This window comes from Suricata suricatta, chromosome 10, assembly GCF_006229205.1.
Source record: "Suricata suricatta isolate VVHF042 chromosome 10, meerkat_22Aug2017_6uvM2_HiC, whole genome shotgun sequence".
NCBI classification, from domain to species: domain Eukaryota; kingdom Metazoa; phylum Chordata; class Mammalia; order Carnivora; family Herpestidae; genus Suricata; species Suricata suricatta.
In genome coordinates, this window is record NC_043709.1 from 16,889,123 (window position 1) to 16,904,640 (window position 15,518).

The 15,518-nt window shown below is 52.8% G+C and overlaps 1 protein-coding gene across 1 annotated transcript in view; it reads right to left on the minus strand.

Annotated features, from left to right (window-relative positions):
* The window catches only part of LOC115305081, a 59,881-nt gene extending 45,456 nt beyond the window's left edge, over positions 1–14,425 (minus strand). The window contains exons 1-2 of the mRNA XM_029955426.1: positions 14,320–14,425; positions 5,084–5,302 (exon numbers count right to left, since the gene is read on the minus strand). Of these exons, the coding sequence (XP_029811286.1) occupies positions 5,084–5,302; positions 14,320–14,425 (325 nt within the window). The remainder of the gene's footprint in view (positions 1–5,083; positions 5,303–14,319) is intronic.
* Between the last annotated feature and the right edge of the window lie 1,093 nt (positions 14,426–15,518).

Genomic DNA, 15,518 nt, shown 5'->3' on the forward strand with positions numbered 1-15,518 from the left:
CACCTGGGTGGCTCAGTCGGTTAAGCATCCGGCTTTGGCTCAGGTCATGATCTCCCGGTTCGTGGGTTCCAGCCCCATGTCGGGCTCTGTGCTGAGAGCTAGCTCAGAGCCTAGAGCTTGCTTCAGATTCTGTGTCTCCTCTTTCTCTGACCCTGCCCTGCTTGTGCTGTTTCTCAAAAATAAATAAAAAACATTAAAAAAAAGAAAGAAAGAAAGAAAGAAAGAAACAGCTCGGAAGATTCTAGAACAATCCTCTCAACCCAACACCGTATGTATGGGTCCTTTTAGAGTTCTGTGTGGGTGAGTCTTGGAAACAGCTCTGGAAGATTCTAGAACCCTCCTAGAACAGGCTCTCTCAATCTCAGCACCATGGGCAATTTGGCCTGGATAATTCTTTGTCGCAGGAACCGTGCACTGCAGCCTGTTTTGCAATACCCTGGCCTCTTCCACTGCATACCATCACTCCCCCGCTACTTCCTCCTGGACCCCTGTGCCCAGCCGTGACAACCAAAAATGCTTCCAGACATGAATGGGGGCAAAATCACTCCTAGTGGAGAACCACTTCTTCTGAGTTATTGGGTTAGATTTCAACAGGGCCCACATGTCCGTTAGTCAAAGGAAGGCGCCTTCAACCTCCCACAAGAACTGAGTCTCTAGAGAAACACATGGGCCAAAACATGGCCCCACAGCTCCACTTTCTAGGGGAGACATGACCTGAAAGATTACTGAAAAGCGAGGTCCGATGCACACGCTAATCTCTGAGTCATCTCAGCAGTCGGGAAAGAACACATCTGAACGGCAGAGGCACCTCAGAGAGTGAGTCACCGGTGCCACATTGGTGGTGCTCAGCAGTGTCCCCCAGGGTCAGAGCGGATCTTCCCACACTCAGGTCGCTGGCTCGGCAGGAACATGGTGTTTGCGCGCTGCGTGAATGCTTCAGCCCCCAGCATCCTTGAGGCCACTCAGCTTCTCTGGTCCTTCAAGCTTCCTTTGGAAATCAAGGCTGGGAAGCCCTCAGCCTGCTCCAAGGCAGAGCACTGGACAAAACGGGCTCCTCCAGGGTTTTCTCTCCAGCCTAGAGATCTAGCACCCTCTACATCCTCAACTTGCCTGTCGTCCAACGAAGCTTGGCCAAGAGACACCAGAAGCGTCGGGTCTGACACTGCCGCTGCCAGACATGAGCTGCCTGTCCTTGGAGAAGTCACTCCTTTTTTTATTTAAAAAACTTTTACATTTATTTTTGAGAGACAGAGAGAGACAGAGCAGAAGTTGGGGAGGGGCAGAGACAGGGAGACACAGAATCTGAAGCAGACTCCTGGCTCTGAGCTGTCAGCACAGAACCCGACACGGGGCTCGAACTCACAAACCGTGAGATCATGACCTGAGCCGAAGTAGAACGCTCAACCGATTGAGCCTCGCAGGTGCCCCGAGGTCACTCCCTCGGTTTCTACTTCTGCAAAGTGGGTAGCTCTTAAAAGTCACAGAACTCTTTGCAAAGGTGAGACAGACCAGGCCCCCTCTCCCTGCAGGAATCTGGTCAGGAATGTTCGGTGGGAGGTCTCTAAGCCTGCTTTTGGTCCTGACTTCCTGGAGCCTGTCGTGTCCCTGGAACAAGGCTGACCACACGTCAGGGCCGGGATGTGAGGCTGGGAGAGAGTGGGGCGGGGCGGAAGGGACGGCAGCATGGTAGCAGGCTGGAAGGTGGTTCTTACCGGTTCCTGTTCTTTGATGACGTCAGAGAGGAGCTGGACGTCAGAGCCTCCTCACCGCCCCCCTCTGCTACCCAGGGTCCTACCCCAGAAAGGCCCGAGGCCCAGCGCTGCCGGAGGCCGTGTTGCAGCCAGAATTTAATGCCACTTGGTTTTCACTGCATGGTTTTCAAACTGTTTGTTTTCATTTAATGCCAAAGGCAGAAAGAAGAAATGGGATTAGGGAACGGTCACTCACAGTTGTCACCCACCCCATCCCTAGCCGCCAGCTCCTCTCTCCTAGGTCATCACTATGTGCTTCTATGTGGCTTTCCAGAAGTAACCCATGCATTTCAGGCATAGCCAATATGCAGCTTTACAAAATTAATATCTACGTCCGGCGGGTGAGGCTGATTTCCTTTTATGATTTGGATACATGGTTTGTAAGTTCAAGGCCTGCATGGGGCTCCGTGCTGACAGCTCAGAGCCTGGAGCCTGCTTCGGATTCTATGTCTCCCTCTCTCTCTGACCCTCCCTTGTTCACACACCCTCTCTCAAAAATAAATAAACATTAAAAAAAGAACGAATCATCTGGAGACGGTCCTTCTCCCACTGTGTGAGGGGCAGGTGAGCTCACACGTGCCCGTGGGTCCCCACGTGGGGCTCAGCTTCTCTGGAGAAGCTGCAGAAACAGAGCCCTGGCTCCAAACTTGCGTTTGGACACTGGCCTGCCTGGCAGCAGTCAACGGTTACGAATAAAATATAAATATCAATGCATTTTATTTATGCGCTAACGAATTTCATTTTATACACAATTAACGCTCTCCTCCTCAGACACGACACCTGGGAATCTAATGAGCAAAAGTGAGGTGGAGTGGCCTCCTGTCACCTTCCGTGACTAACTTCCGGTTTCGGGAGAGACCCACAGACTCTCTGAATGGGCGCCTGTGACGGGGAGCAGGTCCGACAGCCATGAACAGTTTTGGGAGTCGCGCCGGATTCCGAGGAGGCGAGGCCCACATCTGTCACCGCGCAGAACAAGTCAGAGATTAGCTTCACGGGGGCCCGAATGAAAACACGCCCAGAAATGCCTGCGCAGTCGTGGTCACTCTGGTGCCACGGGCCACATCTCCACCACCGGCAGCGGGCCTGCTTTCCTGTGACCGCCGGCGTCTTGCTCAGGCATTGGTGGCCGGCACCATGAGACCATCAGGCCCGGCTGAACCTTGGGAACCTACCTGCTCATCTCACACAGAGAATTACCCCAGGTCCCAGGGGCCACCACACGTGGAGCTCCCAGCATGCCCTGAGAGGGTGAGGCCACCCCACAGAGGAATGCGTAGGTCGTCCATACTTGGCGTGCATCTATGTAGCGGGCTTGGGCTCTGTTTTTTTTTAATTTTTTTAATGTTTATTTATTTTTGAGATAGAGAGAGAGACAGAGTACCAGTGGGTAGGGGCAGAGAGAGAGGGAGACACAGAATCTGAAGCAGGCTCCAGGCTCTGAGCTGTCAGCCCAGTGCTGACGTGGGGCTCGAACCCATGAACCGCGAGATTAACCGACTGAGCCACCCAGGTGCCCCTAGTTTTTTTAATAGACTTTATTTCTTAGAGCAGTTTTATCGTCACGGCTAAACCGAGTGGAAGGGACGGAGACTCCCCACACCCGCCCTGCCCCTACACACACGCAGAGCCTCCCCCAAATTCAACAGCCCCCACCAGAGTGGTGCATCTGCCAGGATCTGTGAACCTGACAGGTCATAATCACCCCAAGTTCAAGGCTGACATCAGGGTTCATTCTCCCCGTGGTACATTCTGTGGGTTTGGACAAATGTGTAAAGATGTGTCTCCACCATTCTATCACCACACCGAGAAGTTTCAGCACCCTAAAAATCTTGTGTTTATATACTTTTTGTCCCACAATATTCACTACAAGCTATTTCTCATATCATTAAATATTCTCTGAAAAAGAAAAGATTTAAGTGGCTGTACCAGCAGGAGTACAGGCTAAGCGGGCGTATCAGAGACCCCCCCCCCAGACGCTGGAAGAGCTGCGTCCCCCGGGGGTGCGGACTCCATCTCCTCCAGCACGTGAGGGGGCAGGGCGCTGCAGGGCTGGCCGCCCCAGGACGCCGGTTCCTTGCATCCTGTTGTTTCCCCTTCGTAGTTTATTCGCTGAAGACAGAAGAGTGTCCACATCCCGTGCATGTGCCACCTCCCTGACGTTCTTCTAAGAAATGGGACAGTAACGCCCAGCCCTCGGGTCCGTCTGGGAGCTGAGCCAATGCACGCCGGGCCCGGACGGTGTGCAGCGGAGTGAGCGCTTTTGCTGGAGCCTCCTTGTGATTTGAGAGGCTCAGCGGAGAGCAGAGGGTGTGGTGGTGACCGCTACCTCACGAAGCACAGCTCTTCCGCTGCACGCGGCTGTGGGAAAGCCCCCCGCGCCAGTCTCCCAGAGTCCCCCGACTGCACGCCCAGCAGGGACAAGCGCAGGCTGGCCCCGCCCCGATCAGCCGCTGCCGGCCTTTTCTTCCCTTCCCGTGCTTCATGGTCCTGGGCATAGACCCAGGCACAGTACCACCGGATTTGAAAAAAAAGAAATTTATAAGAAGGTAGTCATTAAACTGTGAGAGCTACATCGGAGGCAAGGCCATTACCTTCCTAATCATCTTCCTGTCTCTTCACTTCACCAAGAGAAATTCATTTCACCAACTATTAGGCTCAGATTCACTACAGCAGGAAGGAGGCAGGGAAGGGCAGTGTCCAAGATGCTGCCAATCACCGCCCCACCCCCTGCGGGAGGGGATGGGGGAGGGTGGGGGATGGGGGTGGAACTCATCCACAAAATCCGCCTCCCATGGTTTGTTCCCACACTAGAGCGGGGTGCGGGGTGTGGTGTTAGCTCCTGACATGTTACATGGTCGTTTTCAAATTTTGGAATTACTCTTTGATAAGACCTGTGAGGGCTCCAGGCTGGCTAATGGGCACCAGAGCGTGGAGGGCTTTTCTTCCCTGCCTCTGCACTTGACCTCTTGACATAGACAGGCCTCTCCTTCTGGGTCTCCCTCCTGCTGGCCCAGTGCTCTCCTTACACTAGAGTCACCCCCCTTCCTTGAGCATCACAGGGGCTCAGAGCCCCACTCCACAGCAGCTGGGCTCACCGTCCCGAGGAGGTATTTTCAGGCTCCCTCCCAGACCGACAGACTCCCCTGGACAGGAAGCAGCAGGGCTGGGGTAGGAAGAGACAGAGTCGCCGTCGTGGGCTTGAATCCCAGCCCTGCCCCTTTACCTCTGTGGGCCTCATATACTGAAAGCAGACTCGCTCCTACTCTGACCCCCGTCATGGTACATTCGGAACGCTGCTGCCTGTCCTGTGCCCACCGCAGCCCACTCACCCGTGCCCCCGGGAGAGACATAGGACGGGCCCAGCTTCCCGATGTCCCAGATGATCTCTCCAGCGGACACCGGCAGGCACGCTCCCTGAGGCACATGGAGGAGCTCTCTGGGGCTAGTGTCCCGGGGCAGGATGGCTGGGTCGCGGGGTGCACGGTGCTGGTCCGTCTCTACTCTGACCAGCACAGCCCAGGAGTCTCCTCGCTTGGCACTGGTCAGCCCTGACGTTGGCAGTGAGGAGGGTAACACCACCTCCCACCATTTCCATTCGCCCCTTCGTTACTCGTGAGCCTGCGTATCTCTCCAGTCTTGTGGGACCTCTCAGTATCCTCTGCTCGTTTTCTTTTGGGAGCCCTGTCTTCTCGAGGTTTGGGCAGAATTCCTTGGTGACACGTGGCTCTAAATCCCTTGTCCATTTTAGACACTGAAAGTGTCTTTCCCCAGTTTTGTTGTGTCTCGATCCCCTCTTCTCCATGGTGGTCTTTGGGGTCAGAACCCGTGATACGGTCGGTCCGTGTCATGTTCCTGCCTTTCGGTTCGTGCTTTCAGACCAGGGTTTAGCAGTCCTGCCCCGCCTCCAGGTCACAGAGGTATTTTCCTACATGACCATCCACACTTTATGTTGGTACCACACGCGTGCGTTTAGGTCTTCAATCAGTTTCAAGGCTTCCTTTGTTAGAGGCTGTTAGACGCGGATCGCGTTTTAGTTACACATAAAGTGATGTGCTTTTCCCAGCATCGTTCGCCCAACTCTTTGTCCTGCCCTCTTGATTTGCAAGTCCTGTAACTTTTTTTTTTTTTTTTTTTTTTAGCTCAGCGGGCTTATTCATTCAAGTGAACGATTTGTTCCAATAAAAGTAATGGATAGAAGTAGGAGACAGAAGCGGCAGCCTGCCGTTCACACAGATGAACACCAGGGGGCACACGTTCTCTTTGTGCTACTTCACATTCCCGTCAGCTTGGACTGATGAGGGGCTGCTTGACTCTGAATCTCATCTTTATCACCCAGAAAATGGGTCCAACAGTTCTGAGGGTTCTTACGAAGATTAATCAAACCGCTACATGTAAAGCGCCTTAGATTCACAGTTCTTTATTCTCCTTGCCTGGGTTTCCATCAGCAGTGCGTCTTTTGCACATCTTCTCTTACATACTTGTATTGCCAAGTTGCCCTCACATCATCTCGGACACAGGAACTGCATCCCCTTCCATGTTAAATATGTTTACAAATATATGGACACCAGATCCATTTGTGTTTGGTTGAGATACTGTTAGGTAGACATTTAAAGATTTCTACATTGAGGTGCGCCTGGGTGGTCCAGTGGTTAAGCATCCTACTTTGGCTCAGGTCATGATCTCATGGTTTCTGAGTTTGAGCCCTGTGTCAGGCTCTGTGCTGACAGTTCAGAGCCCAGAGCCTGCTTTGGTTTCTGTGTCTCCCCCTCTCTCTGCCCCGCCCCTGCTTGCGCTTGCTCTCTCTCTCTCTCAAAAATAAACACTAAAAATGTTTTAAAAATAAGAAACAATAAAAGATTTCTCCATTGCAATTTTTCCGTATTGGCTTGTCCCTTCAGCTTTTGAAGGATTTTTTAAAAGGTCTGAAATGTTTTATAAACACTAGCCCTCAGTGGAGGTAACAGCCCAGGCTTCTCCACCTCTGCAACATGAAATAACCCTGCAGCTTCCATTCTCCGTCTGTGTAGACACGGCCTCAGAACCAGCACTTCCCGTCCTCCCGCGCCCACGCCCCACTTCCCATCAACCACACAGGCTCACCGAGTGCCCGCCTGGGTCTCCACTTGAGGGCGCACCGTACTCTTCTCTAGTGTGACAGCCAAGAACGCAAGCCCTGGACCAGGCCAGCTGGGTTGAAATCCTTGTTCTGCCATTGACCTTGGGCAAGTTCATTAACCTCTCTGTGCCCATTTCTGAACTTTTAAAATGGGACAGGAAGGATAGCAACCTCAGAAGCGTTGCTGTGAGGATCATATGAAAGGAACCCCATGTGCCAAGTTCCTGCCCAAGCAAGTACCAAATTTCCGTGCGCTGTGATCCCAGTTCTGCTCTGAGAAACTGCCTTCCCCACAGGATGTACCCCCGTGTTTCCAAAACTGGCTCGCTCAGAAGAACCACCTGTGATTGATACAAACACAGATCCCACCTCAGCTCCCCCCCCGCCCCCCCCCATCGGCCCCTTGCGAATCGGATCCTGTTGGGCTGGGGTGGGGCCCTGGGATCTGTGTTCAATCTCGGTTCTATAATCTGAATCATACAGTGTTAGGCAAATTACAGAATCAGTTGTGGAATCTCTCTGTGCCTCAGTTTCCTCCTATGTAAAATGAGAATAAGAGCTCTCTAGGTTGCGGTAAGAATGAAAAGAAGAGTGACTCTAACACCCTATATGAGGCCGCGGGCACAGCTTCCTTCTCCCGTCTATCATCATAGTCTCGGCATAAGAACAACAGTTCCTCGGAACAAATCCTTATTCCACTTTTTTGAAAATTGTTATTAGTTTTTTTTTTTTTAAATAAAAACAGCTGTAGGGGTGCCTGGCTGCCAGTTAGTAGACCACGAGACTCTTGATCTTGGGGTTGTGAGCTGAAGTCCCATGTTAAACATAGTGCTTACCTTAAAATATACATTGAGAGAGAGAGAGAGAGAGAGAAAGCTGGGGGAAAAATGACTCTAAATTTTCCTGAGTACGACCTTAACTATATCTCCTAAGTATTCTTTTCCGTAATTTTCAATTATTATAGTTTTAATGACATCTTTCATCCAATTTTTAAAGAATGCTTCTCAATTTCCAGGTAGATGCATCTCCTGGGTCATATATTTGCTTCTGATCTGTTCTCGTCAGATCTTAGAGTTGGGATAGCACATCTCTGTGAAATGTACTAAGGTTTCTTTTGTGGCTTCTAGAAATGCTCCATGGACATAAAAAAAAAAAAAAAAAAAAAACCTTTTTCCTATCTGTAGGGACAGAGGTGTACAACTCATGGATTATGTCACTCAAATATTCCGCATCCTCCTTGTTTTGTTTTTGTCCGGTGTCTTCTAAACAAGAGTCGTGAGATTTGTTTCCATATCCATATAAGAGTCAAACTACAGAGGGAAACCAATATCATTGGTCTTTTCAGTTCAATCTGAATACAAGTTTAGTCCAGGGGAACGTGTTAGGGGTTGAACTGTGTTCCCCCTGCAAAAAACTCATGTGAAAGCCTTAACCTCAAAATGTGTCTGTATTTTGAGATAAGCCTTTTAAAGAGGTGGTTGAGGGTCACGTGGGTGGCCGTCACACACAGGGCTGGCGTCCTGGAAGAAGAGGAACTCTGAATACATGGAGACACCTGGATGTGTGCACAGAGAAAGGCCAGAAAAGGAACCAGCAAGACCGCGGCTGTCTGCAAGTCAAGGAGAGGAGCCTCAGAAGAAATCAAAACTGCCAGCACCTTGATCTTGTACTTCTACCCTCCAGAGCGGTGAGAAGACACATTTCTATTGTTGAAGCCCCCGGTCTGCTGTATTCCGATACAGCAAACCAAGCCACGGCGAAGGAGCACCTTTCTCCAGGGAGGCCCAGCTCTGAGGCCAGTGGGGCTCCCTGGGATCCCGCCTCCGCTTCAGTCTGCCTGTAGGGGACGCAGGGCCTTGCTCGGGACTCACAGGGCTCACGGGGGATGTGTGTGGCAAGAGGACTTGCCCGGAAGCTCACGGAGCTGCGGCCTCCCTCTTTGCTGAGGGACCCGTGAGTCAGGGCCCCCCATGCCCCGGGGCAACAGCCCTTATCCTCGCCCTGAGCTCTGCTGGGCACACAGCCTAAATCCCATCTCTAGACGTGCAGCCCCTAAGTCACCCGTAAGTCCTTCCAGGCCCAGGAACGGGCTGCTTTAGGCCTGTTTTGCTCAAGTGCCCCGCAGGCAGCTGGGGACAGAGCTGAGGCTGTCATGTGCCCATCTTCTCTGCTCCCCGGAGTCGTCTGGGGGAGATTAAACCCTGGCTTTGCAATCAGGCCAGTTCTGGGAGCAACTCCAAGTACACAGCAGGGAATCTACACGTAATTGTGGAAGGGCACGCTGCCGTGTCACAGGCGAGTTTACCGCTCTTCTCTCGAGAACATCTACCCCCTCACCTTTCCACGGCAGCTGCCCTTTCCAGGCTCCCTCTCTCTCGTCTGACTTGCGATTGCCTGCGAATCTGTCTCTCCAACCTCTTTTCCACTCTTCACTCCGACCGAATCATGTAATAACAACAACCTTGCCATAGGCCCGCTCTCCACACAGCAAGGTCATATTCTAAGCACTTTATGTTTATCAACTTATTAAACTCTTGCAGACATCCTTGGGAGGTACAATCAACATCCCCATCTTACCAAGGATGGAACTGAGCGAGGTTAGGCACAGATAACCTGGCCAAGCGGTTGGCTCAGCTGTGATTCTTGGTCAGGGGTGAGGTAGGATGTTAATCTGCCAAAGCCCGAGTGTCCATGAGGTGCTCGGGACCAGGGTGAGGAGCACAATGAGCCCAGGGGACAGATGCAATCCCCAGGGCTGCACAAAGGCTGATCCTGCTCTTGGCAGGCCCTCGGTGAGCAGGCCTCCTGGCCTCACCCCACCCCTGCTCCCCGCATTCCTTTTCCACTCCCTGCGGCCCCAGAATGCATCCCAAAGTGCTGGCCAGCCGTTTGGAACATTCCACAGGCTACTTACAACTCACCTCTCTGCCTTCCCAGCTTTCATCTTCTGTTTCCACATCCTGCTGGTTGTCTGCCTGGACCGTCCTTTCCGCGCCCCACGCTTGTGGCTCTAATGCCTGCCACCCCCCCACCACAGAGAGTTCCCAGCAGATCCCCCCTGTGCTGGTTCCCAGCAGAGCTCCTCTCCTCTCTGCACTCGGGGCCTGGGGTCTCATCATTCTCAGATTTTAAACCTCCGCTCTGGGCTGATGCTCTGACACTCAACTCTCTCTGGAGCTGCAGACTCGTGGGTTCACCTGCTTGCTCATCACCTCCGCTCAGCTCTCCACTAGGCATCTGGAATGCGACCCCTGGTGCCCAGTGTCTGACAGGCCCCAGAACCCACCCTCGTCCGGCCCCTTCCATCTTCATGAACCGGCACCGCCACCTCAAGCCTTCAGCTGCTGGAGCCCAAAATGTCAGAGTCATTCAGGACTTCCCTCCCTCCCTCCCACCTAAGACATCTTCTCTCCCCTGCTTGGCCCAGTAGCCTCCACGCTGCCCAAGGTCTCAGGCCACCCTCAACCTGGCCACCACTGTGCTCCTCCTGTGCGTAGAGCCCTCCACCAGCTCCTGTTGGCACCGGCTCCCATTGGCGCCGGTTCCTATAACCAACAGGAGCCTGCATGCTCTGCCCTGCCCCAGTGCCCTCTCGGACCTTGACTCCTCATTCTACCCCTTGCTCAGCAGACTGCCCCGTTCTTAGTTATTCCTCCAACATGACGGTCCTATGCTGCCTTGGGGCCTTTACACTTGCTGACGTCTCTGCTGGCATGCTCCTTGCCCCAGTATCTCGCTCCCCTTCTCAGACTCTTCAGTCACGTGTCCCCTTCTCAGTGGGGGCTTCTCTGACCACCTCAGTTAAAATTCCACTCCCCATGATCCACACCCCTATCTCTTTCCCTTAGATTTTTCTCCATGGTACTTAACACCAGCTAACATTCCATACATTTGCCTTATTTATTATTTTTGCCTATTTCCCTCAATTATGGTTAAAGGATTATTGATATTTTGCTCACTGCTGAATTCTCCTGCCTGCCTAGCACTTTTTTTTTTAATGAGGGAGGGGTGCAAGTAAGTGAGGGGCAGAGAGACAGAGAGGAAGAGAAAGGGAGAGAGAAATGGGCTCATCCAATGTGGTACTCAAACTAATGAGCTATGAGATCCTGACAAGTCAAAGTCAGATGCTTAATGACTGAGCCACTCAGGCACCCTGTATAGCATTAAAAAATTTTTTTTAATTTATTTTGAGAGAGAGAACATGAACCAGGGAGAGGCAGAGAGGGAGGAGGGAGAAAGGGAGAGAGAGAGAGAGAGAGTCAGTCCCAAGCAGGCTCTGCACTGCCAGCACAGAACCTGATGCAGGGCTCAAACCCACAGAACTGTGAGATCATGACCTGAGCCAAAACCAGTATTTGGACACATAACCAACTGAGCCACCCAGGCGCCCCATGCATAGCATTTTCTTTTGAAGAAATGAAGGAATAACTATGTGCATTCACCCACCCCACCCGACCACACACACCTCAGAGCTTTAGAGTTCTCTAGAGAAACTAGACCACTAGGACATTGTATAGGAAAAGACTGATTATAAGAAATGGGCTCATGCGATCATAGAGGCCGGGAAGTCCCACGATGCACCATCTGTGAGCTGGAGAGCCCCGGGAAGCCAGCAGCTCCAGCTCCGAGCAGGCTGAGTCCAAGGCTCTGAGATCCAGGAGCGCCAAGGGCAGACTAATACCCCAGCTCAAGCGGTAGGTAGGACAAGCCGAATTCTTCCTTGTATTAAGGCCCTCAATAGATCAGATGGTGGCCAAAACGGTATCACCCAGACTGGGGGGGTGCAAACTTCGTTACTAAGCCCACTGACTCAACGCTAATTTCCTCCAGAAACACCCCATGCACACACGCCCAGAGATAACGTTTAGCCAAATATCTGGGCGTCCCCTGATCCAGTCAGGTGGACACATAAACTGAGCACCGTAGTGTTTATTCACCTCGCACCCACTGTGTCTCGGATGGCAGGAGCATTCCATAATTTGGTCTCCTGCCTCTTTATTCATTTAGCAAACACTCGCCCAGGGTGTTCACTTCGCAATTACTGGGCAGGCCCTGCCTCACTCCCCTGACATGCAAGAAGGCGTCCCCAGCACCAGGGGCTCCCCATGCTGGTCAGTCAGCACGCATTCCTGCCCACCTGCAGTGTGCTGACCAGGGGGCCAAGGACCCATTTATCGATCAGTTTTTTCAGAGTCAGCACGCACTCTTGTGCTCTTCATTTTCAATGCAGCCAAGAGGTGCTTGCATGGCTGGTGCTTTTAAGCCTGTGGGAGAATCTACAAAGGACACGGTGGCAGGGACCAAGAGGTAACGTGCTCTGGAAAAGCGCACAGCTGTAAGCAAGGCGGCTCTGGTCCCGGCTCGGGGTTTGCCGGTTTAACCCTGACCTGGATGTCGAGGGGGCAGTGTCACATCTGGCCCTCAGTTTCTGCAGCTGTTAGTGGGACTTGGCAGGGCTGACCTTCCTTTCCAGTCTCAAATACTACAAAATAGTACCTGAGGGACAAACGGCTGTAATAAAGCTGTTGGCGGTGGGGTCCCCCTCACGGCCGGCCAGGGGATCTGGAAGCGCCCCAACCCCGCTCTGCTCAGCACCTTGTGAGGCCCCCAGGAGGCCCAGAGGGCAGTGTGTGGTGCCAGAGCCATAGGGCATTCACAGGAAAGGTTCTGCAGTAAAAAGCTGCTTTCTAGCAGTGGAATTGCAAATTTAAAAACTTTAAGGAAAAAAAAAGCTCTTTTCTTCTACATAAAATCCTCTGCAATGTTCAACGCTGAGTGCTCGGACTTAAAGTGGGGTTTAGGGCAGAGACCTCACTCTTCAGCTCCCATCATCTACGGCTGTGCCGCAAGTGACCCCAAAACTCAAGTTTATGTTTAGCGCACTCCTGGATCTCAGACCAAGGGTGCAATTGTGGTGAGTGAAGGTCAGGAAAGGCCTTCGGCTGTGTGGGCACACCTCGGAGACACTGTCCCGTTCCAGCCATGAAGCATCACAATTAAGTGAGTCAACACATGCTCTGGTTTCTCCATGCAGGTAAGTTACGCTCACACTGAACTATAGTTTATTAAGTATGCAATACGTTACGTCAGGGAAAAACCCCCATAGTACAGCCTGGAGCCTGCTTGGATTCTGTGTCTCCCTCTCTCTCTGCCCCTCCCCTGCTCATGCTCAGTCTCTCTCAAAAGTAAATAGAAATATTTTTAAAAATTAAAAAAAAATAGCCATCATCCGAGCTTTCTGCGAGTCGTCATCTTTTTGCTAGGGGAGGGTCTTGTCTCGATGTGATGGCTGCTCACGGACCCAGTGCTGGCTGTGGAGGGGCGGGTGACTGTGGCAGTTTCTGAAAATCAGATGACAGCAAAGTTTGCTGCCTGGACTGACTCTCGCTTTCACAGACGATTTCTCTGTAGCCTGCAACGCTGACAGCATCTTACCCACAGCAGCACTTCTTCCAGAATCGGGAGAGACTCTGCGCTGTGTCATTAGCCAAGTGTATGCGAAAGTCTAGATCCTTTGCTGCCACTCCCACCAGCCCACAGCATCTTCCAGGAGTGGATTCTGGCTCAAGAAACCACTTGGCTGGTTTCTAAGTGATGGAGACGGCTTCTTCCCTTAAACCCCAGGAAGCACAGCTTCCCACCTGCCTCCTGCAGCTTCCCCGCCCCTCCCAGCCTTCACGGGACTGGAGGCAGGGCCCCGTGCTGGGGTAGGTTCCGGCATAAGGGGCTGCTGTGGCTGGCCTGATCTTCTCTCCAGGGAAGCAGTTCTTGGTGGCCCCTAAACAATCACAACAGTAACATCAGAGATCATTGACCACAGATCACTGTCACAAAGAGGATAAGGAGAAAGCTGCAAATACTGCCAGAATTACTAAAATGGGAAAAAGGTGAGCAGATGCTGTTGGAAAAATGACACCAATATTATGCAGGGTTGCCAGAGACCCTCAATTTGTAAAAAAACAAAAACCCAAAAAACCACAGCATCTGGGAAGCACAAGAGAAGGCTGTAGGTCTGGGTTCTCTGTCCCCAGAGTCCAATGTCCTGGCTCTCTGTGCGGAACCTCCTCGGAGACTGTCCGGGCCCCTCGCACCCGGCTAGCCCTGCAAGCTGCCCCCTCCCCTTTTAAAGCCGCTTGAGAGAAGTGTGGAGTAGACACAAAGGAACATCCCGAAAACACCTGAATAATGACCCAACCGACCGAGAAGTGCTCCCGTGGGGTTAGGAAAGGGGCCTCTGGTTCCTCGCGGCCGCTTCCTGACGCCGCCCCCCATGCTGTAACCGGCAGCTCACACTCCGGATCCCTCGCAGTCTGTTGTCACTCTCTTGCTTTTCCCTTACGGTTCTCTGCCAGTTTTCTAACACACATGCACACACACACACACACGCACACACGTATGCACGCACACACACTGCTTAGTTCTACCTGTTTCTGTATGCGATGGAGTCACACTGCACGTATTCCTTTGTGACTTTTTCGCTCAGCACAGCTTTAGATCGGCGCCTCCGTTCTAGATCTTGCTGCATCTGCCCGTCTTCCATGGATTCGTGGTCCATTCCCGTCTATGGCTACTGGGGCTGTCTCCTGGTTTTGCTTCCGGCTGTTCCTAACTGCGCCCCCCCACACGCACCTGCTGGTGCCTGGGTGCACACGCGTGCTGGGTGCGTAGGAGCTGGGCACCAGGATGTGCAGCTTTCACGTGGCCTGGGCGATGGCAAACTGTCCTCCGAAGTGACCATACCGGCTCACTCACACCCCTGTCAGCAGTAAGCGCCCCGTTTGCTCCACACCTTTGCCAGCATTTGATGCTGTCAGACTCCGAATCTGCAGTGTAGGCAGAATGCGACAGTTTCTCAAAGCAGCTTAATTTGCCTTCTCCTCATTGCTGAGGTGGACGTTTCCACGGTCCGGCCTTTCACGCTCATTAGCACGGGAACCAAAGGTTCCTGTGGTCAGAGGAAGAGAGGAACAGCTGGGTCCTGATCCAGGGGTAAGGCTCTGCCCGCCAAGCCTCTTGTAGGCCTTGTGCTAGAAGCTGGGGGGCGGGGTGGGGGCAGCCCGAGGGGAAGAACCCCGATTATCTAAAGGTAGAGACAGACCAGAAGTCTCTCGCGAGAACACGGTGCCACACAGCGTGTGCAGAGAATCCTCGATGGAGGTGGACGGGCAGGGAGATCAGCAGCGGAGTGAATGTGGAACACAGAGCAGGCATGACCAGAACGGCAAATGCAAGCAGAGGTCACAGGTGCAGGTGACAGGCCCAGAGTCTCACAGGGAACTATGGGCTTATTCAGAGGCCTCCGGAAGACCCTGAGGGCTTGGGGCAAGGGGTGTTTGAGCAATGAAATCCTGGCTCTGTGTAGAGTGGAGATAAACCGGCAGTGTAAAAAGCAGTCAGGAGAAGGCCTAACGCGCCTCCAGTGTGTACTAATCCTGCCGACAGTGCCGCACGAGGGCGTGCGGGAAGAAAGGAGCCCCAGGAATGCACTCCGCAGCCCAGAAGCTCCCGTGTGTCGGAGACAGAGGGCAGGCAGCACAGGAAGAGGCGGAGGGGCCAGGCCTGTGACATCACAGGCCCGGCTCTGGGTTCAAACACTTGCTACATCACCGAGCAGCCGCATAATCCTGAGCGAGGGCTCTTACCTTGGG